The sequence below is a fragment of the Temnothorax americanus genome, unplaced genomic scaffold (genome assembly GCF_048541705.1).
Source record: "Temnothorax americanus isolate GAGA-0224 unplaced genomic scaffold, ASM4854170v1 Scaffold31, whole genome shotgun sequence".
Classification (NCBI taxonomy): domain Eukaryota; kingdom Metazoa; phylum Arthropoda; class Insecta; order Hymenoptera; family Formicidae; genus Temnothorax; species Temnothorax americanus.
In genome coordinates, this window is record NW_027509453.1 from 110855 (window position 1) to 132117 (window position 21263).

The window sequence follows — 21263 nt, forward strand, 5'->3', positions numbered from 1 at the left end:
ATATTTTGTTAATACGAATAAAATAAGTAATTATTTTATGTGATAAAAAAAAATTGCTTCAAATTGGCAAAAAAATTGCCAAAAATGATTATAAATCAATCACCTCATAACGCTGTTTTAACATGATTTTTATATCATTGTTGTGACCTTTTGTTCTGGTCTGGGTGTATTTAGGGATCAATAATATACAATTTTAATTAAACTGCAAAATTACTGCATATCATCCGAGTGATAATTGTGGAAAAAATGTGGTTTTATGATAATATATAATGCTATCATTGCGTCGTGTCGTAAATATGTATTATTGATAAAGCATGTATTACAATAAATTATAAATTTAGTACTGCGTTAAAAAATAATTATTCAGATATTTATATATGTAACGCGGTTTTCTACGGGCGTGAATGGCACATGCGATCTGCTATACAACCAGTCGCTCCGGACTTTTAGAAATCACATACGCGACCAAATTATATGATATAAGAGCGAGTTTGATCAAACTCCGATTAATTTAATTATTCAGTATTTATATTATTTTGTTAATACGGATAAAATAATTAATTATTTTACGTGACGTCAAAATAACGTTAAAATGGCTCCAAAATGGTTATGAAAAGTAATTTTAATGTTATATTGACGTTATCGTGCGACTTTTTATTTTGCCTGCGTATGTCACTCGTTGCAGTTTTATCGTTATCATCCGGGTGGATTACCCGTGCGAGTGATAACTGTAGAAAAGAATGTAATTTTATGGCAATATATGATATCTTTGCATAAACATCGTCGTAAATATACATTATTTATGAGACATATGTACAATAAAAAGATTGTAAATTCAATACTGTACGTTAAAAAGCTAATTTTTCAGATACTAGACATCACAGACGTGCGCTTCGCGCGCGCTATTTAGCTTTAATATTACACACAACTGTCAAAATATGCTATGACAGCCGCTCACGAAGTTAGCGCAGCAACAGAATCAATCAGCATCGCGGAAAAGAGCCAACAAAACACGTCGAGACTTTCGAGAAGACTTCGAGAGATGCGGAGTATCGATTTAACATGCCTTTTTTTAGAAAAAAAAAAGGAGATATTTATGTAATCAAAACATTTTGTAATTCTTAATCGATAATATCGATGTACATACTTCAATTGTCTCCGTAGTTTCATTATATTCACAATATTTCACTCTTGATTTTTAATAATATATCTCGTCAAAATGTTGATACTGAAGCGTTGTCGCTTTGAATTTCGCGCCTCATAAGTGCGCAAGATCAAGCAGGAACGAACGTCAGGTCAGGCGCTCCACTGGCCCCCACCACGCTGCCAGTGATGAACGATGAACTGTCACCCATGCTCGCTCATCGATGATTTCATGCAAATGTTAACCGTCTCACGCTCGCGGAGAGTATTCCGATGTTTTGGCCGAGATTTCCGAAGAGAAGCGACAGATCGATCGATTGATTATCGTTTTTGGATAGGCGGAAACCCGCCGCGCGTTATCAGTGCTACATCGTCGAAGGCGTAAACAGGAAAGTGCGCAGCTGTTCCTTCAATTAAATACTTTGTTTTGCATCGAGGTAGGTCGAATGCTGGCTCGCCCGCGCCGATGATCCATCCCACCGTGAAAGAAGTATTCTAGTAATGCGTTTTTGCGTCGAAATTTCAAAGTCCGAATAGCTAAAAAGATCTCGGAAACTTACTTAATTTCATCCGTTTCATGGACTCGTCGGAGGTTAAGATAGAGAACGCATGCGTTATTTAGGGAGTACTTATGCAGAAATTATTGCTCATACGTCACAGTTAATTCGTGTCATTACCGAGCTGCTTCTATAACGAGTGTTGTACTTAAAACCAGATCATCAGACATTTGCCCGCACAGCCACATTGCGGTCTGTTGTTTTCAGTCGTGATATGATAAGCAGGTTCCACTGGGAGAATAATGGTTATCATTTATCGCGTTGGTTAAAGAACAATCGAGTTAATGCCAAAAATAAAAGAAAATTATATGTACTCTACGTGTCTTTATCTGTTTATCTCATTTAATTTAACGTATGCTTTTTTCGTTACAGGTACTTTTGTCACCATCATGCCGATTTTATATAGCGTGGTGGCCCGTGGGACAATTGTATTGGCGAAACATGCTGCGTGCGTCGGAAATTTTGAAGAGGTCACAGCGAAAATCTTGGCAAAGATACCACCGGACAATGACAAGCTCACGTACTCGCAGGGGCCTTATCTTTTTCACTACATCTGCGAGGATCACCTTATTTACATGTGCATTACAGACGATGTGTGTATACTGGGCATATAGATTAAGACGGATATTGCGATATTAAGGATATGCAATAATGAAAGTTGATTTTGCAGGATTTTCAAAGATCCAGGGCATTTTTGTATCTCAATGAAATCAAGAGAAGATTCTTGGCTGTTTATGGACCAGGTGCTCAAACTGCCCTAGCTTATGCCATGAACACAGAATTCGGCCGTGTTTTGGCCAACGAAATGGTAATGTCAGAAATGATTATATTTAATCAATGTCTCGAAACGTGTTGTTCTCACATTTGTCTCATTGCGCCTTACACCTTTTCTCTTTTTAGAAGCATTATAGCGAATCCAAAGATCTTGATAGATTGTCCAAAGTTCATGGCGAGCTGGATGAGCTTAAGGACATTATGGTGAAAAATATCGACAATATAGCGATGCGGGGCGAGCGGTTGGAGCTGCTTGTAAACAAAACGGAAAACTTGTCTGCCAATGTACGTAAAAGTACTCTCACAATTAATGTTAATCATTGGAAATTACAATAAAGTCTAATTTTTTTATTCCAGTCCGTGACGTTCAGAAAGACAAGTAGAAACCTAGCACGTTCCCTATTTTGGAAGAACGTCAAAATCTACGTTATTGTCGGTGCTATTTTAATTGTAAGTTCAACACTGCGATCAGTTTCGAATTTCTATTTCTCTAATTTCCATCGGTATCTAATATTCATTTTTCTAATGCAGGTTGTAATATATGTAATTGTCTCTATAACGTGCGGAGGACTGGCTTGGCAAAAATGTGTGGGAAATTAATGCATATACATGTGTACGATACAGTGTTCAAACACCGATTGAATATACATAGATGGATGGAAAAGAATAAGTGCGCGGAAATCAAGTATGAGACTGATGAAAACCATTTAGATCCGCGAGGTTATGCTATTTACAAATTTAATTGTTACATCTTAGTTTACGTAATACGATAAGGACATTGTACTAAACATATATATATACATATACACGCATGTCTGCAATATTTATCCATAATGCTTGTTTTACGATCATTATTTTACAAGAATCACAACACTATTACAATTTATACTTTGTGGACAAGACGTATATACATATAAAAGAAACCTATTTTATTTTTTACACCGAAAAATATGCACTATATTATAATCTTATTTTACGAAAAGGCGCAAATATAAAAACGTTTTCTTGTTCAAGTCCCACATGTTTTTACAATTCGTTTTATGCCCCGTCTCTTTAATTATAAAGCGAATATATTTTACATCAGACAATGTAAAACGAGATATAACTACGTCGTAAATATCAACCTAATTATCAATCGGAATTGGAACATTTACGTAGGAAATTGTGCAAAAAAAACGAAAAAGAGAAATATCAAGGAAAATGAATCTGCTTCGAGATTCCAATTTCTTCTGGAAAATCGACGCGATATCGACGGAACGTCATCCGGATCTTATCCGTCCGTGACGATCCGTGAAGGTCCATCGCTACCGTCCTCGCGTCCCGCGTCCTCTCGCTACGGGGCGTGCGCCGCCGATGCAACGACGTCGACGCTCGGCGCAGCGGCGTGCGACGGGTGGCGGCGTCGTGGCGCGGGCGTTCTCCCGTCGCCGAAGCCCGGGCCATCGCAGATCGCAGCAGCCCGGCGGCTCTCGCAGGATGTCGATGTCTCGCGCGGCGCGCCCTTCGGGAGGTGCCGAAGTGTCTCCGTGCCTCGTATACACGCGCCACGATTGATCGCGTTCCGTCCCCAAACTCTCCGAGATATTTTGGGGAAAACGGGGGGTGGTTCTCCCTTTTTTTAATATATATATTGTCCCTCTTATATATTCTTCTTCCCGTTCAACAAGTTTTACAAGCTCCTTCCGGAAAGCTGTGAAAAAAGAGGAAATAAAAAGAAAGTAATTCGTCGACAGGCCGGTAGAAGAGAGAAAAAGGAGAATAACCGACGAAAAGTTTAATCGAGAAACGTACGTTTTCCGGCCGTTTCGTCCCTCCCCCGCCGGATGGAAAAAAAAGGGTAGCGGCGTGTAAAGAAACTCGCGAGGAAAAACGCGCGGCCCGTATACGCACCCCGTGAGAGACGAGTATACGCGTATGCGCGAGAAAACGCGCGTCGGTGCGTGTGTTTACAACCTGTGGGTGGTGCGGCAGCGGCGTTAGGCATCCCCGACTACGGGGATATGGATTCGCGGTGGACCCGGGTGGAGGCGGAAGACGGCAGATGACGGGATCCGCGGCCGAGCCCGGCGAGAGGAGGCGCCGTATGAAAGTGAAAACGCGGGACTGCACGGTGTGATGGGCATTGCGATGTGAGAGGGAGGAGGATGCGTCGCCCTCGGGAGAACGACGACGAAGGGTGCTGGGAAGATGAACGCCGGAAGACGACGAATGCCTTGAGCTCTCCCCGTAAGTGCGTTACTTCCCTTTTCGCCGTTACTCCCTTCGAGCGCCGAAGTCGCGCGGCATTCGCGGCGTTGAAAGGAAAAGCTGATATATATATTGCTGATTCATTAATGCATGCGTTAACGAATTTTCGCTTTGCGTGAAATGAACGCACGAGCGTTTTGTAATTCGATTTCCTCCCTTTCTCGTTCGCGGAACGAATAATCGGCGTGCGCCACGTTGAAACCACGGGATGGATTACCATTTATTTATCTTGTAGGTATATTGAATTATCTGATATTTCGCACGAAATTTTAAGGCAACGTTGATCGCAAGGTCGATCGAACGACGAGTTATTCTTTACATAGATGGCCGAAATTTGTGCGAATGTATTTTTGGATCGATCTGGGGTTGGTTTTTGCTTGTAGAGAAAATATCGTGACCCCAATGGTTCTTGTATTTGAAGTAAATAATTCAAAGAAGAAGTGGGGTCTCTCGCTAAAAATAAGCTTCGAAGTCAGTAGATAGTAAAGCAGATCGTTATTTATTTAAATTCACATTAATTCTGCTGATTCCATACTTATTTAATAGAAATTTTTATTTAATTCTACCTTAATAAAATTTCAATATTGGAATATTTATCACGTAAATCAGAAGATATCTTCACCGATTTTATAAATATCATGCTACTGTTAAGTATAGCTACCGTTTTACAACGTTTCGATGGGACTCGATAGCTCTCGGCCCTATCATTTGGCGACGATTATATTTCATCCCGTTGCGTGCATCTAGCAAACGAGAGACGTATAGTTTAGATAAAACATCGCGAACGCGCGACAATCACCGGCGCGAAAAGGCAATGAACTGCTACGCGGCATGAACGTGCCATGGAGTGGAAAATACGCTACCTTGCGCCGCGGCCGCACGCGACGACGGAGACGCAACGGAAAATCGTTGCCGCGGAATTCTGGGAAAGCAACAACTGTGCCAGAGATAGCGATAATATTAACATTACTTGATATAGAAACCTTGGATCGATTCTCGTAAACGTAATAATCCTTCCGCCTTGCAACATTTCGTTATACACAGTCGCCTTCTCATCGCGTCCCTCGCTTTATTGTGACGCCTATAAATTATTCTATCCAGATATGAAAGCTATCGCAATGTATCCTCTCCGTTTGACACTGGCCATTTATTTTTATTCAGCTATATTTACCGAAACTGATCTTCTCATTGAGAAGCTATTTATTTATTATTCCATAAAAAAAATCTATAAATAATGAATACCGAGAAGCGAGAAATTGAAATTTCCTAATAGCGCGAGAGATATCAATAGTTTTAATTATTATAATATTTAATATGTGAAGGAACAACGAGAAAAAGTGATCATGCGTAATCTCATCTGAACGACAATTCGCGATCGGTATTATTCTGCGTGCCGCGAAACTATCTGTGTTACTGCGGTCGATCCGAAACAACGTAGGCGTCTGACCCCACGTTTTATTTCTCTGCTGTGCCCAATGTTTCCCTAATGCGCGCGGGGAGTCATTTTGGTGGAGAAATATTCGATGCCGCGTATACCGGCCATAAAACGTTCGACGAACGGGAGGGTCCGTCGTGGAATGGCGTTAGGGACTGGGGACGAGTCTCAACGGGAAGAATGTTCATTGACGTTAGAGCTCCCTGTGTCCTGGCAAGGAAGCGTTTTACTGGCTCCGGTATGAATCACTCGTACTTAGGGCGAGACAAATGTCCTCCGAAGGTATACGGGTCTGTTTTCTATTGCCGAACTGGCCGCGCTCATTCAGAATTTATCTTTTTTACTCCACGTTGGAAGGAAAAAGATAACCAGTCTGAACTAGTGTAGCCAGTTCAGCGATAGAAAACAGACCCATAGTCTTCCTTCGCCGCGAGCTAAACCGAGCTGTTTGACACGATTTCAGCAGATACCTTTTAATTCAGCTGTAACTCAATCGTTATTTTACATCTCGCGCGATCGTATATTATCCTTGTCAATATTCAATTGAAAATGTCGCGATAAATGCGTACGCGATAAAAGCGAGCCGGCATTTCTTCAATTTCCTCGCTGTCGAAATACGAAACGCGACGTTTGACAACGGTGGATTACGTTATATACGCGAAACCGTATTCGAGTCTCGACGGCTGGTAATCGCCGAAAGGGCTTTGGCAGTAACTTTCGCGAGAGTAATTATACATTCCCCGGGCATAAAGAAGCTTGTCTTTAACGGGAGTATCTTATTACTCCGCTAACAACAGAGCTCCGCGAACAGCGAGCCCGCCTATATAAAGACTTAGAAACAACATGACTAAGCGCCTAAGCACATAAGTCCGCTTCTCCTAAGATAAACGGTATATAGAACTTCGTATAACACAGCATACGACGAGATACGTTTCGTACGCTGCACTCGCGTCAATGCATTTTAATTAACCTGCCTGATAAAATTTGCAAGGCTTCGCTTCGTGTCTCTTGCATTAATAAAATGTCCTATGTACATACATACAGAACTCTAGTTATCGACTCTGTGGCCGCCGGGCAACCGTCGCGGCCTTATAATTGTGTTTTACAGTTTCGATTGAAATTATCACCAACGCTGCGAACGGGATAATTAACTCGAAGAGAGCCAGATTTAATTTCCTATCTGGCGTAATTAGTTTTCTACAAAGTAGAGGCGTCCCTGCAGCGTCTTACGTAATTAAGGGCATCGAGGTCCGCTTCCGAGCATTGCCCGGCAGCAGTCCGACGAAGTTTCTTACGTAAAGCACGCGCATAAGTATAATGAAAATACGTCGTAATATTTTATATTGCCCAAAAAGTCAAGAAAATAATTTCTTATCTATTTTATATTCATTATGTAAGGGAGACACAATTAGTGAAAAGGATAAATGACTATTTATTAACTGACGAGCAAGAAAAAGTTGAAAAAGAATGCAGATAAAATGAAAAATTTGATAAATTTCGTGTTATTAGTTACGACCCGTTTATTTACGTGTCACGTGACAATCTTTAAGGCAAAATCATCTTCGCAAAGTGATATATGCACGCTTGAGCGAAGGGTCTTAACTCTTAAAGAGCAATTCTCAGCAACTACCCCCGGAGATTCTTCGACGGTATGACTAATAATCGGGATAAGCGTCGAAATGAAAATCATAGCTTCCCGGCGCGTGTGCTCGCGCGATCGTCTCTTTTGCGAAGGGGCAAAGAGAGCGCGCGCCTTTGATATTCGGGGGTTGTCGCTGGGACGAGGGGCCACGCGCGTTCGCCGGCTCTTTTCCACCGCGGGAATATTTTCGCATCGCACGGTCGAGAGCAGCCTCTCGCTTCCTCTCGCGCGAGAGGCGAACAGGTAGAGGAGGCGCGGCGTGGCGTTGAGGCGATCTGTCTCTCAAGGGCCGATTCTTTCAGGCTGCAAACCCGGTGGATTGTGTGCACAAGGGCCCACCCTCTTTAGAATTCCCCGTCCGTAGAGGAGCGAAGAGCTCGTGTCGAAGACAAAGACGAGGGGGTCGGCGCGCGAGAGGGGGTGAAAGGAGCGAGGAAAGGCGCGAGGGAGAGTCGGGGACTCTCTCTCTCCGAGAGGGAGAGGTGCGGTTGAGCCCGAGCGGGCGGTGAAAAAGCGAGAGGGAGATAAGGAGATAAGGAAGATGGGCGAAAGCTCGCCGGATCTCAGCCTCCGGCTACGCCAAGGCAGCTCCGACTCCAGAGACTCCTTCTACATGGACTTCGCACAGGTACACGACGAGGGGAGGGGAAAGAGATGAGGGATTTTGTAGATTAAAAATCATCTGTCTTGAGCCTGAACCAAGAGTAATTTACCCGAAAAGATTTTGAACGGCGCGGCGTGAATTACGGAGCTTCGAGATCCTTGACTCGCCATTTCGCTTACGACGGATTATTACGAGAGGGGCATAATTGCAATTTTACAGATCTTTTATCCTTATACATTTTCCAAATCCACGTTGATTACCTTGTAGGACTGTAAAGTTTTATTTTGTTTATATAATTAAATAAATATATATATATATAATGTGGAAGTATTATAAATAAATATAGATATTATAAATATACTATAAAGGTTTTATAAATATTAAAACTTACATATGTATGAAAATTCAATTATTATTCTTTACGTTCGCGTCAACTGATGAAGAGCGACAGAAGATAATTTCTGAAACATGGAGTGTCGCGGAGCTCGATTTTCTATTAAGTCATAATCGAGATCCTCATATCTTGCATTTGACCTTTCTCAAATTGGATTAAAGTGCAGCGATGTTTCAATAACTAAAATGTCATATCAATAAAATCACATGCCCCACAAGACAAATTCAATATTCTCGTAAATATTCTTGAAAGTAGGGCAATTGTAAAATTGGCTGTTCCGTGGGAAACAGATAAATCATGTATTCTATTCGATTAAAGGCCCTATTAAATATTTACTTCGCTCACGTGTAATTTCGCATCATATTTGACGACGCTTTTTTTATTCCCATTGATTTAACGATATTACATGTAATAAAATCTCTTTAATTATTGCTAAATGTTATTGACTTTAACTTACGCGGCTTTTTCGATATCCTAACAATTATCATTTTGCTTTTGAAAATAAAATGTCATTAAGAATTTGAAACGACATAAAATCAGCACAGCATATCAATAACGATAACGTATTATATTTCTTGATCCTATCCCACAGGGTATCGATTCCGATATCGAGGAAGTGACACGGCCGGGCGACAATAATTCCGATCCCATGCTGGAAAATCATCTGGAGGAGAACGGGAACGACTTGCCGCCGATTGAGGACATTACGACGATCCCCGAGGAGGCCTCGGAAGAGTTAAGGGAGGAGGAGGAGGCGGCCGCATTGGAGGCCGCGCTTCGAACTCGAACGCCAGACGGTGGCACGATTAGTACGGAAATCGAGAAACCGTCGACCGCGACGATCATGCAGGAGTGAGTACAGAAAGTGCCTTTACCCCCGGTACCACCTCTATATGCCACTCGATGAGACATACTTTCCCTCGTTGCTAATTTTCGCGACGCGTTTCGCGCGAGTTTCTTAATTAAAAAGCCGGAACAGGCAGTGAATAAACAGACCGAACGAACAGCAAATTTGCGCGGCGAAATGATTTTTTAAAGCGTGAATTTTTAATTGCAGTCTTTTAATTTTACATATAATAAGTCAATCTAGGATTAATTAAAAAGAGAAATTATATTAACGTTTTATCGCGCGTCGTACCAGAAACGAGATTATTAAGAAACGAGCGTTTCGCCGTTGATTCGACCGTTTTGTATCGATTGTCACTGCTTTGCATGCGCCACCGCAACGTAAATTACAGCCTCCCCTATTAAAGAGCCGGTGTTTCTCCACGTCTCTTCATTGGAGTGACCAACGCCGGCGCGGCGCGGCGGTCCCGGCGGTCCCGCATTAATCACCGTCTGCGATTAACGCGCATTTCCCTCGGTTCCCAGCGTACGGAGCCTGGTGCACTTCGTACACTGTGCCGGCAATTAAACTTGATCGTGAAAAATGCCTCGGCGATTTCGCAGCAACACGCCGATTTCCTCCGCGCCATCAATCCCACGTCCGTTCTACGTGGGATATCCTTTTCATTTCCGATGAACCCGAGGAACTGTCTTGACCCTAATTCTCATATCCATGCACAATTACTATTACTGATGTCATAACGAACGATTCACAAGCGTGTTATATATATATATATTTTTTTTGTTTTGTTTAGAAATATATTATATTATATATATAATATTGTTTTCACGCGCACAAACTAAAACTATTATTCATATATAATTTCGAATAAACGAGAATTTATTGCGTCTGTCAATGTAACTGAAAAAAAATAGCGCGCGACTTCCTATGCGATATCTCTCATAATGCGACGGCCCTTGTTCGCGCGTTAGCTTTTAACGCGTCGTTCGTCGCGGCGGCGTCTCCAATGGAACCGATTTACCGGACCGAATGTGCCAAGTCCCTCTCGAATTCCGGCATGCGGGAGCATGTCTGGTTTGCGCGCGTACTCGGTCCATCCGCGGAACTCGATTACTTCCGCCGGATATCGAACGTGAATTCGCGTGTACGGGAACGACCATCGGCGTCAGAGTTAATATTGACCTGTCACTCGGTTATGGCTTACGCTCGATCTCCGCTCCGGTCTTCCCTCTCGCTTCCGGTTCGACCTTCGGAGGCCTCCTGAAACCACCCCTTTCCCTCTTCCTCAAGTCTCCGTCGTGTCGGGAACTTTCCGAATCCTCTTCGCCAATCTATCAGAAAAGCAGCTTATTCCGTCGGTTTACATGCAGATTCAATCAACTTAGACATGTACTCAAGACGACATTCGCATTTCGCGCGACGGTGGAAGAAATTTACATCGTGATATATTTTTACGAATTTCTAAGGATATTATACGTAGTACGTACATACATCGACCGAAATGATAAGATTGATTAAAAATAAGAAGAATTTAACGCAAAGAAATTTAGTTGTTAGAATCGACAGACATCGCGTTAAAGTTATTACAATATCGCAAATGCAATCGTGTATAATATACGCCTCGTTTCGTTGGGGGATAAAAAATTTTCCGGTCATACCAGAAGTGTCGGGCGACGGAAAATTTATATTCCACAATCCTCCAACGCGAAAGAGCCTCTCTTACTCGCGTTGAATTTGTCGTCTTGATGGGAAAATGGTAGACGCGGTGGGGCGGGGAAATGCCGTCAGATATTTTCCGGTAAATGTACGAGGGCTCTGCCAATCTCAAGAGGCAGACGGAATAAAAGTCGAAGCGATGTGAATATTATATAGAGTACAGTATTTTCATGTATCTTAGATGCGACATATGCAATTTTCTGGGATATCTCTTAAAATAGAGGAACAATTGATTTAAGATGAACCGTATTATTAATTATGTAATTTTTCAATTCATTTTTCTCAACAACAACATTGCACGTATAAAAAAATATTCTTCATTCTCTTCTTTTTACTCAGACAGTATTTTTTTATAGTATTACTAGTAGCTGTCCTAATATCTAATATTTAATATCTAATATATCTCACACAATTTTAATATCAATATATTCAAAATTCTTGCTCTGCATCCAACACACATTGCCTGTTATTTCGCTTTCCTTTTTTCCCCCCCGAATTCTCCTGTTGATTTCTGTTTTCCCGTCGAACCCCTTTTCTCTCGAATTCCCGGCACGTAACCGAAACGAAGCGATCAGCTGGCGCGCGCTGACGATATGTAACGGCGTGTTACGCCGCTGCAAATTTGATACACCACTAACGAGCTCGCTATCAAACGGTCGCATATCCAGGCAGGGACAGAGAGAAATGATATACGCAGAGAGAAGGATCGATAGATACAATAGTCAGGGAGCCGGTCTGCCCCGGTTAGGGCCTCAGTTTGTGATGCGGGGTCCGTGGAGTGCCGTGTCACGAGCCGGAGGGCCGTGATATAGTGTCATCCGTTGGTGAGGGCTGTTCATGAGGGCCAACGTACCACCGAGACGATCGAGGAAAGTACGAGCCAAGGTCACGGGTATGCTTATCAAGGAGACATCGCTCAGGTATCAGGATTTCGCTCGCGCTCGATATCTGTTGTATCTAGGAGTATAGAAGTGTTTCTCGAAAATTTTATCTATACGCGCCTTGCTGTGTATGATTTAACGAAATTTATAATTAAACGCTGTTATAATTTTGAAGTAAAAATTATATTTTTACGGACACGTCGATTATATTCTTATTTTATAATAAAAAAGAGAATTCTCGCGTGAAAAATTTCCCGTCGGGTGAGGTAGGATAAATCGGAAAACGAGAAGGAAGTTAGTATTGAGAGATATGTGCGGAATACCAGATGACGGGTATAACGAAATGACAAGCGATAGAATCGATGTTCCTCTCTGTGGTGGAAATCTCGGAAGCGTAATTTTCATCGTAAATATGCGGAAAGTGACAGAGAAAGAGAGTGGCCAGCGAGTTGGAATTTCTCAGGCACAAAGTTTAAAGGGACTTTTGCGCGAAGAGTCCCCGAGTTTCTGAATAAGAGATGTACTTTGACAATGGCTGTGCGTGGCAATTGAATTCAAATCAAATGCCACGTCTTTGCAGAATTTCTCGGAAAGTCGCGAGAAGTGAGATCATGTATGCGACACCGGGTGAAAAATTGCAATTCGTTTTTGTGAGAATATTCGGAAAATATACGTTTATTCGGCAAGTGCGCGAACGGAAATGTGAGTCTTCAGCAAATAATATCTTTAAAAAAAATTTTTTCATGGGAATAACGAATCCATTACGAGAGAGAGAAAGAGAGAGAGAAATCTTTTGTTTCTTCATTCTCCTTTATTTCTAACTTTGGGAAAGAACGCAGTCAGTTGAATTAAATGTAATGTTAATGAAAGCAAGCATAAAACGTTGAGTTGTAGCATGTATAACGTCGATCGATTCATGCGCGCCGAACTTTGCCGTCCTCTCTAACAATAAGCAAATTAAAATTGCAAAAAAACCAGGTCAGCATCGTGTCAAAGTCCGCTGAAAAGAATTTTAATGATGTAATAAATCCAGCCGAGAAAAGTTACGAAAAAAAAGGGAGAAGATGCTGAGGGACGGGATGCCGCGAGGGACGTCGATGGGTAGAAGGTAGCGTATAGTGGGAAGAGATCTTCACCAAAGGGTGGGCCGATGCGCCGCGTTCTCAAGCCCTTCGCAACGAGGGACGCCACTCGACCACTGAATCAACCCTCTCAGTGCCCTCTTGTTCTACCCGTTTTTCCCTCGGCCAACGACACCCTCTCTCGCTCCAACGCTTCGCAACGCTACGTGATTATTTCAAAAAGCTCGGAGGCACGAGACGAGCTTCCGTTCGCCTATCGCTGCCTTCGTGTATCACGCCGAAGCCACGTTGCTGCGAAATATTTTTTACACTATTCTGCATGCGCTTGATAAAAGGTTCGGGGTTTCTCTTCTTACTCTTTTCAACCCCCTCCGACATATCGGGGCTAGGTCAACGGGTACGCCGGATCGTTTTTCTCCTAAAATATGCGGAACAACGCTGAATCCCGTCGAAGGCGTCAAAGTGCGCAATTTCTATGATAATGGTTGCGCGACGATGAACAAATCCGCTTTGTTCGCGTGGACCTTTTTTTAAAGTAACTTTGATTAAAATTTGGTGAAATTTATGACCGAGTTAAAATGGCACAACAGAGAATATTAAAAGTTAGAAAATACAATCTAAGAATGCAAAAAAGTAATACTGTTGTAATGTCAACAGTCAGCTAGAACACGTGTGTCATAATACATTCTTATCAGGTTTTATTTTTATATTGAAATGCAAAATGCATTTGCATGCGCGTGTAAAGAGCGAAAAGCACGTTTTTATCACGTTTTATCACGTGTCGGATTAAATAGATCGGCCACAACTATTATTAGATAAATGACCCGTGTTAGAAAGTTAACGCTAGGTCATCTAATGATACTCACAAAGCCATCAGCACTAGTCGGTCTCTTCCTGCAGCCAGTGTCAATGTAATGTGTCAAACATTATGGCACCGCGTTGACCTTAAATCAGACGGGCGCGTGGGTTTTCACGAAGTGCATACGCACTTCTATGCTTTTATCTTTTTATATCCATATCTATTTCTTTTATATACATATATAAGACACAATTTGTTTTGTGCAACGAGCATATTTCGATATTTAAATAAAGATAAATTTCGCTTTTAAGTTTAACACTTATATGTCGTGTGAAAGATATCTATCTTTATTTTTTATGCATTTCACGAGATGGAAATTGCGATCAACTTTGCGACCACGGCTTCTTCACCAACATTAGCGATTTTAATTAATTAATTATTCGCTCAATAAGCTCCATATCCTCAATTACCTATATAGAGGCTTTATATATTATATCCTTCTAGCAGCGATGAATTCATAACTTTAATTCTACATTCACATAATCTCATGATCATATTCTATTCTTTTTTTAATTAATTGCGTTGATAGTTAATTAACTCATACTAACTGCTGTCATGTATATTATACTTTATTTGCTTTAACAAAAAAATATATGTTTTAATAAAAAATATATGTATATATATATATATTTAAGTTATATATATATATATATATAACTCATATATATGAGTTAATTAACTATGAACGCGATTAATTAAAAAAAGAATATAATATGATCATGAGATTATGTGAATGTAGAATTAAAGTTATATGAATTCATCGCTGCTAGAAGGATATATTATATAAAGCCTCTACTTCAAAAAATATGTAATTGAGGATATGGAACTTATTGAGCGAGTAATTAATTAATTAAAATCGCTAATGTTGGTGAAGAAGCCGTGGTCGCAAAGTTGATCGCAATTTTCATCTCGTAAAAAATAAAGATAGACATCTTTCACACGACATATAAGTGTTACACTTGAAAGCGAAATTTATCTTTATTTAAATATCGAAATATGCTCGTTGCACAAAACAAATTGTGTCTTTAAATTTACATCTTCTTAACTTTAGAATACGTATTCGTATTCTGTAATCGTATTGTAAGTACTAAATGTGATTTATTATCTTTCTCAATTCACCTTTGATAGTTACTGCTTTTATTCAGATATCTTTTTACATTTGTGACAATTGTCAAATATGAACGGATGAAATAATTTACAAAACAATTTCAAAATTCGAAATAAATTTCTTATATAAAAATTGTTATTCATTATATACTTCTCGCCTTGTAGACATAAATCAATCATTTGGCGTAAGATATCTTTCTCTCAATGAAGAAATAACGTGGAATACGGACCTTAAGGGATGTCATAATTTTGCGAAAAGTTGAACGAAAAAAGAAATAATAACGCGATACAAATAGATACGAGATAACAGTATAGACACGTTCTATGCAGTTGGCCAGGACTGCCGGTCGCGCTACCGTCACCAGCCTCACCATCCGCGGTAATCGTCTCGCCGGAAACGCTGTCTAGACACAGCAGCAGCTCACCTTCTCGCGTTCACCGGCCACCCCGGTTTGCGTTGGCCCTACCATGCTCCTCACAGCCGATTCCGGCGGTCTGCTATCCGGCGCCGACCTTCCTCGAGGTCACCGACGAGCGGAAGTGGAAGAACCTTGGATGGTGAGTAGCGAATCAATCGTTTCACCGCATCGCATCGAGGTCGATGTACCGTCACCCGATCAATTCGGGCCTTCTCCTAACATTGTACGCCTAATCGAAACTAATTTCTAGCATTACACGCAATTATTAATCTTCTTTTAACCGTTTTCATATTCATAGAATATCATTGTTTATACACAACAAAAGAGTGCGCGTAATAATTTCATATGTAATAACCGCATCCGTGTGTATAATAATCTCGTTTGCAGCAACGCCAACGCGAGGTGCCATAAATATTAATTGAATTATGAAACCCAGAAATTTATAGTTTATTAATTATGCGTAGAAATTTATGGTGTTATTCACGCTTTGCGAAATCATACATATTAGCGAATAATACCATAAATTTCTACACATAATTAATAAATAGAATTTTAAAACTGCAAATGCAACGTTATTTATTCATAGAATTATTAATTCGACGAGATGACTACTATATTGATACGTTCTGCATAATAAAATAAATTTTTCTTAATCTTTTCTCATAGCTCGAATTTGTTCTTCTGCCGTGCGTTTTGCCAAAATTTGCGACTTCAATTCGCTTTCGTCCTCATCTGATACACGCGAAGGGGGAATGCCGGTCGCCACGGAAATTTCACGTGATCCTCCAGGTTATCCTGACCGACGTCTGCATCGCAATTACCGGCACTTTATGAATCAAACACACGCGTACAGGCGACCACGCGATTACTCGTAATTGAGCCAATTCTTACGGGGGTGGATGTATTTGCGGCCAATGGTACCTCCGCTTGTAATGTTACACGATGATGGGCATCGAGCTAACGATCCATCATTCGCGCGCGGCTGCCCTCAATCTCTCGTTTCCAATGATTCCTTCGAGAAAAGATGTTTTTTTAAATCTGGGTCAGGGCCGAAAAAAGGCGAGCCTTTATATCTACGTGCAGATTTTGCGCCAGAAAAAAATCGTACATCGCGACTCTTTTAATTCTCAATCGAAACGAATGAAAGTAACTTGTTGCGACAATAAATGAGATACGTCTGGGATTTATATATGTATAAAGGGAATTATATTAGTCCATTCGACGCGGTTCGCTGATTTCAATCTCCCTTCGCCCGATAAATGCCGGCGGTGGGTTTATAGACGGATTTATAAAATTCCTCGTCGGTGCATTTCGAATGGAGATCCGTTTGATAGCTGGCAAGTAGTATAACTGAAGAGGAACGCGCGCGCGGTGATTCCTCAAAGTATACGGCCGGAGATGGGATCTATTTCCTCGAGCGAGAATTTAATCCGCGGCGCGACGTCGATCCGCGCTCCGCGCGTTTCGTTCAGCTTCAATTTCCGTTTCTGCTGCAGCGACGCCCTGGCGACCACTTTGAGCGCGCTGTACGGGAAACTTCTGGTTGTGATGGGGATCGCCTTTCCCATGGCGGAAGTAATATCCACGTACATACCGCCGTCTTTCTACGAGGCATTCTATCTCTACCTCTACTTCGGCAGCATGATCTTCCTCGTGTACATGTACGCCATGCTGTTCAGCGATAACAAGACGAAACCAAGTGAGTCCAAAGACATCACGTAAAAAATTTACACGAGGCCCTTGTCCCTACCTGCCGCGATAAATATTTCCGACTCGTAGGAAATATCGATTCGGCTTTTATACGATACGAGCGAGCGTGCCATGCTCCGTAGAGCGTTCCACGCGCGTGGAAGTAGATAAAGCTCGCCGTGGTCAGACCGCCGCTTTGGCAACGCAGCCTTACATACCGATCAATCTATACATTCACGCGCATGGTGACGCAACATTATGTATTATATATATATATCATTATGATGACCTCGCTTCGCTCCTCTCGTCAAAATTCCTCTCTCGGCCGGCAGCGATCGCCGAAACGAGAGCGATCGCCGAAGGCGGTACACCATCAATTTCGAACGTAATGACGGCGTTCGTTGCCGCGTAATAACTGACCGCAATTAACCGGTTCTCTCCATAAATCGCGTAAATTCGCAAAGCAGAGAAGCAGAAGGACGTGTGCGATCTGGACTCGTCGAGATCGTCGAGCGGCGCCGGCGGCGACAGCGACGCGCCTGAGACCGGATACCCTCACGTGAATCCGGTACGTCCGGTCCAGCACTACGGTAGCTTCTATCTGCGAATGGGCGCCGTCGCGTTCGGCATCGGCTCGATGATCTATTCCGGATTGGAATTCGGCCAGTACTTCGAGTTGGAACAGAACACGAAATGTCACAACATCATGCTGGCGCTCACGCCTGCCACGAGAATGGCCTTCATCTTCATCCAAATGTACTTCATATTCCTGAACAATGAGGTGAGTGGGCGCTGAATGTGAATGACATCTGGCACGAGCCGTGTTCTCACGACTCGCGACCTTTCTCTTGATGACAAACTCTTTGATCGATTTCAAAGTTAACTTTTCTCAGCGAGAATATCGAGGGTCACTGTTTCTCATTTTTCAACTTTTCAATCTTTAACATTACAATGTATCTTTATACGACTAAAGTAAATAAAAAGTATTATATAACAACCACAAAATTAATATAACAACAAAGTTTATAAGATTATATGTATAAAAAGTTATACTGCTGATGTGCATTCTTGAGAATCGCTGCACATGTTATATATTGGAAAACTCCGATGATGTACTGTAACTCGATAGGAAATTCACTGACGGAAGTACCGAGCTAACACGGGCTCGCCGGTTACGGGGTTAATGAAACAGAAGGGTGAACAACCCTGAGAACAATAGTAGAACGTGACTATCCGAACGCTCTAGTGCCCTATCGATACCATATATACTATACTTTCTACTTCTATTAATGTCATTCTCATCAACTTAAACTCTTATCGCTTCATATGACGTTTAAAAGCATTAATACGATAAATTTCTATTTAAAAAAATTGCGGATGAAAAGGATATGTTCTTAAAGGTAACTTGTTTCCTTCCTCTGTTATTAGAATCAACCATATTATGTATATATATATATACAACAATTAACACAGAAATGAATGTATTTAATTCAAAAATACGTTGATGTAAATAGAGTGATTAAGATTATATATATTTTTGAGAGCAAAATTATTTTTACTATCAATCTTACATTAGATTGCCTCATATTCTAGCAAATGAAGGTTCATCGTCATCGCGTCGTTGCGCGTTTCGGACTAATGCATATGATCGGCACGAATCTGTCAGTTTGGCTGAACGTTCTCGTGCAGGAAACGAAACACGAGATCCTCACGTTCTACAATCCGGAGAACAACTCCCTTAGAATCTCCCACAGACTAGGTAAACATGATCTTCCATTAAACACGATCTCCTCCATTACAATTCTACGGAACTGTCTGATTTTCGAACTTTTCAGGCTCAAAAGGAGGCCTTCATCTCGGTGGTCATATCCATTCTCATCATGGAGAACACGTGCGACTACCGCGCGGTCTCAAAGGACCCCATCACATGTTCGAATGCAGAAGGACGAATATAATGGGATCGTTGGTGCAAGACGCCAGTCCCTTCCTCTTTCCGTGCACGATAGAGTATAGCTTGATTTGCGCGGCCATTTTATATGTAATGTGGAAAAACATATCGAAAGTCGGATTCACGCAGCCTGCAACGCCGCCGCGTCACCACGCACACGCCTACAGGTATATAATGACAATACATTCGTCTATATACGCTATAGTAATAATACTCTTACGACTGTGGGAACAATACATGTCTACAGAAGCACGTAAATGACGTAAATCCCAGTTTACGAACTAATTCCGCTGACGCACAGAGCTTATCGGAGAGTCGATCGCGAATAATATCCTACGCAAAGCAACGCCACAATAAAATGCCACTAGAACCTACGTCATTTAATTCACGAACTTCAAATGACGAGCTTTTAATTATCCGCAGGAAATCGCCTCACCATTACAGCGTGGACTGCGCCCGCGCGCACAAGGGCCTCTTCGTGGGCATTCTGATTCTAGTGCTGACCATAATCTCCCTTATTCTCTTCTTCGTCCTAATCTCGCGGCCCGAGCTGGTCGGCCTCGCCGTGACCGAGGTAAACATCTGCGAGCTGACGCTCTACGGGATGTCGACCCTGGCGACGCTGATCGGCATGTTCCAGATGCGCAAGCTGCGCTACGACGGCAGCAGAAATCTGGAGCTCGACAACATCCTCCTGGTGGCCGCACAGACCGGCATGTTCATCTACTCTACGTTCACTATCATCGGCGGTCACTTCACCCTGCAGAAGCACACGGTTCTCGTGCTGGTCACCGCTCTGGCCAGCGTCGTCCAGACCACCTGTCAGACCATCTTCATTCTGGACGCGTCGAGGCGCACGGTCGCCACCGCCGAACAGATACGCCGGAAGCCGGGCAGGGAGATCGTTACGTTCCTGCTGGTGACGAATCTGGCTATGTGGGCGATCAACACGCTGGAGAAGTCACGGGCGGAATCGCATCCGGTGCAGCTGCATTTTTACGGCCTGTGGGCGTGGACGATCATCACCCACGTCTCCATGCCGCTGGCGATATTCTACAGGTTCCACAGCACCGTGTGCCTGTGCGAGGTGTGGAAGCGGGCCTACAAGGTGAAACCGACCTACATGTGACGCAAGGGGTCCCGTGAGGTCATATGGAAGACCGGTGGATTCCCACAGCGTCCTAAGAGTCAACTGTCGCGGCTTGATGCCATTGCGGAGAATGATCCGGCGTATTTCATGTGATCGAGAAAAACGTCGAATTGCGATAATCGTTTTGAAGGGGAAGAATCCGTCGGGCGAGACGTGTTAAGAAGTAGACATCGATATCTTTAGACGGACAGAACTTTTCTAGGCGTCCGAACACGATTGAAGCATTAAATACGTACGCGACAGTTTATACGCACGTAATTTGTATCAATTTCAGGGTATATTTCGGAAAGCTAACGGTATATATAATAATAAATGGATTCGGGGTCTCGATATTACATACGTAATTTGATCGCAATTAGAGAAGAAGACGTCGCGGCAGAAAGATACTCATAAAGGCTAATTGTCCTATAAACAGTAGGTTACTTCGTCATTTATCGACGGTCAGTGTTCTATAATTAGTCCTGTATAAATTCATTTCGTCGGTATAAATGTTGGCGACTCCATAAGAATTTACACAGTATCATCAATGATATTATTGTGTAATTCTTGTAATTCTAATATCTCTTTCTAAAAAGGATCACCGTCTCGCCGAAAAATACATAACTCGCGTCAAAGGAACAATTTTAGCAAATTCCAGCAGAAATACGTATTGAGAGCGTATTGCTGATAAGCCGATTTATCGAAGCATATTATACACGATCTCCTTGATCCCTAGAACACTTTTTAGAGATTTCGACGTAAATTATACTCTTATCCGCCATTGATATCT

At 42.1% G+C, this 21263-nt stretch overlaps 2 protein-coding genes and 1 long non-coding RNA gene across 9 annotated transcripts; 2 read left to right on the plus strand and 1 right to left on the minus strand.

Moving 5' to 3' along the window:
• Nucleotides 1-1315: 1315 nt before the first annotated feature.
• On the plus strand, nt 1316-3487 carry Vamp7 (vesicle-associated membrane protein 7). Of its 3 annotated transcripts, none has more exons than XM_077412844.1 (6): nt 1316-1536; nt 2073-2293; nt 2371-2508; nt 2601-2759; nt 2832-2924; nt 3006-3487. In XM_077412844.1, exons 2-6 carry the CDS (start codon nt 2090-2092, stop codon nt 3072-3074), a joined length of 663 nt encoding a protein of 220 aa, XP_077268970.1. In that variant the 5' UTR covers nt 1316-1536; nt 2073-2089; the 3' UTR covers nt 3075-3487. The 3 variants fall into 3 exon arrangements, with proteins under 3 accessions (XP_077268970.1, XP_077268968.1, XP_077268969.1); XM_077412842.1 differs by having other exon boundaries at nt 1317-1580; XM_077412843.1 differs by lacking the exon at nt 1316-1536 and adding an exon at nt 1618-1641.
• Nucleotides 3006-4380, minus strand: LOC143900994 (uncharacterized). Its single transcript, XR_013257935.1, has 2 exons — nt 4266-4380; nt 3006-4164 (listed from the first exon to the last, which is right to left on the minus strand). It is a non-coding gene; the product is annotated as an uncharacterized LOC143900994 (long non-coding RNA).
• On the plus strand, nt 4173-21052 carry LOC143900988 (proton channel OtopLc). Of its 5 annotated transcripts, none has more exons than XM_077412830.1 (10): nt 4173-4700; nt 8101-8426; nt 9389-9648; nt 15619-15846; nt 17204-17406; nt 17861-18177; nt 18782-18796; nt 18990-19155; nt 19232-19511; nt 19768-21052. In XM_077412830.1, the coding sequence occupies exons 2-10, from the start codon at nt 8340-8342 to the stop codon at nt 20471-20473; spliced, it is 2262 nt and encodes a 753-aa protein (XP_077268956.1). In that variant the 5' UTR covers nt 4173-4700; nt 8101-8339; the 3' UTR covers nt 20474-21052. The 5 variants fall into 5 exon arrangements, with proteins under 5 accessions (XP_077268956.1, XP_077268957.1, XP_077268958.1 ...); XM_077412831.1 differs by having other exon boundaries at nt 17864-18177; XM_077412832.1 differs by lacking the exon at nt 18782-18796.
• The last annotated feature ends 211 nt before the right edge of the window (nt 21053-21263 follow it).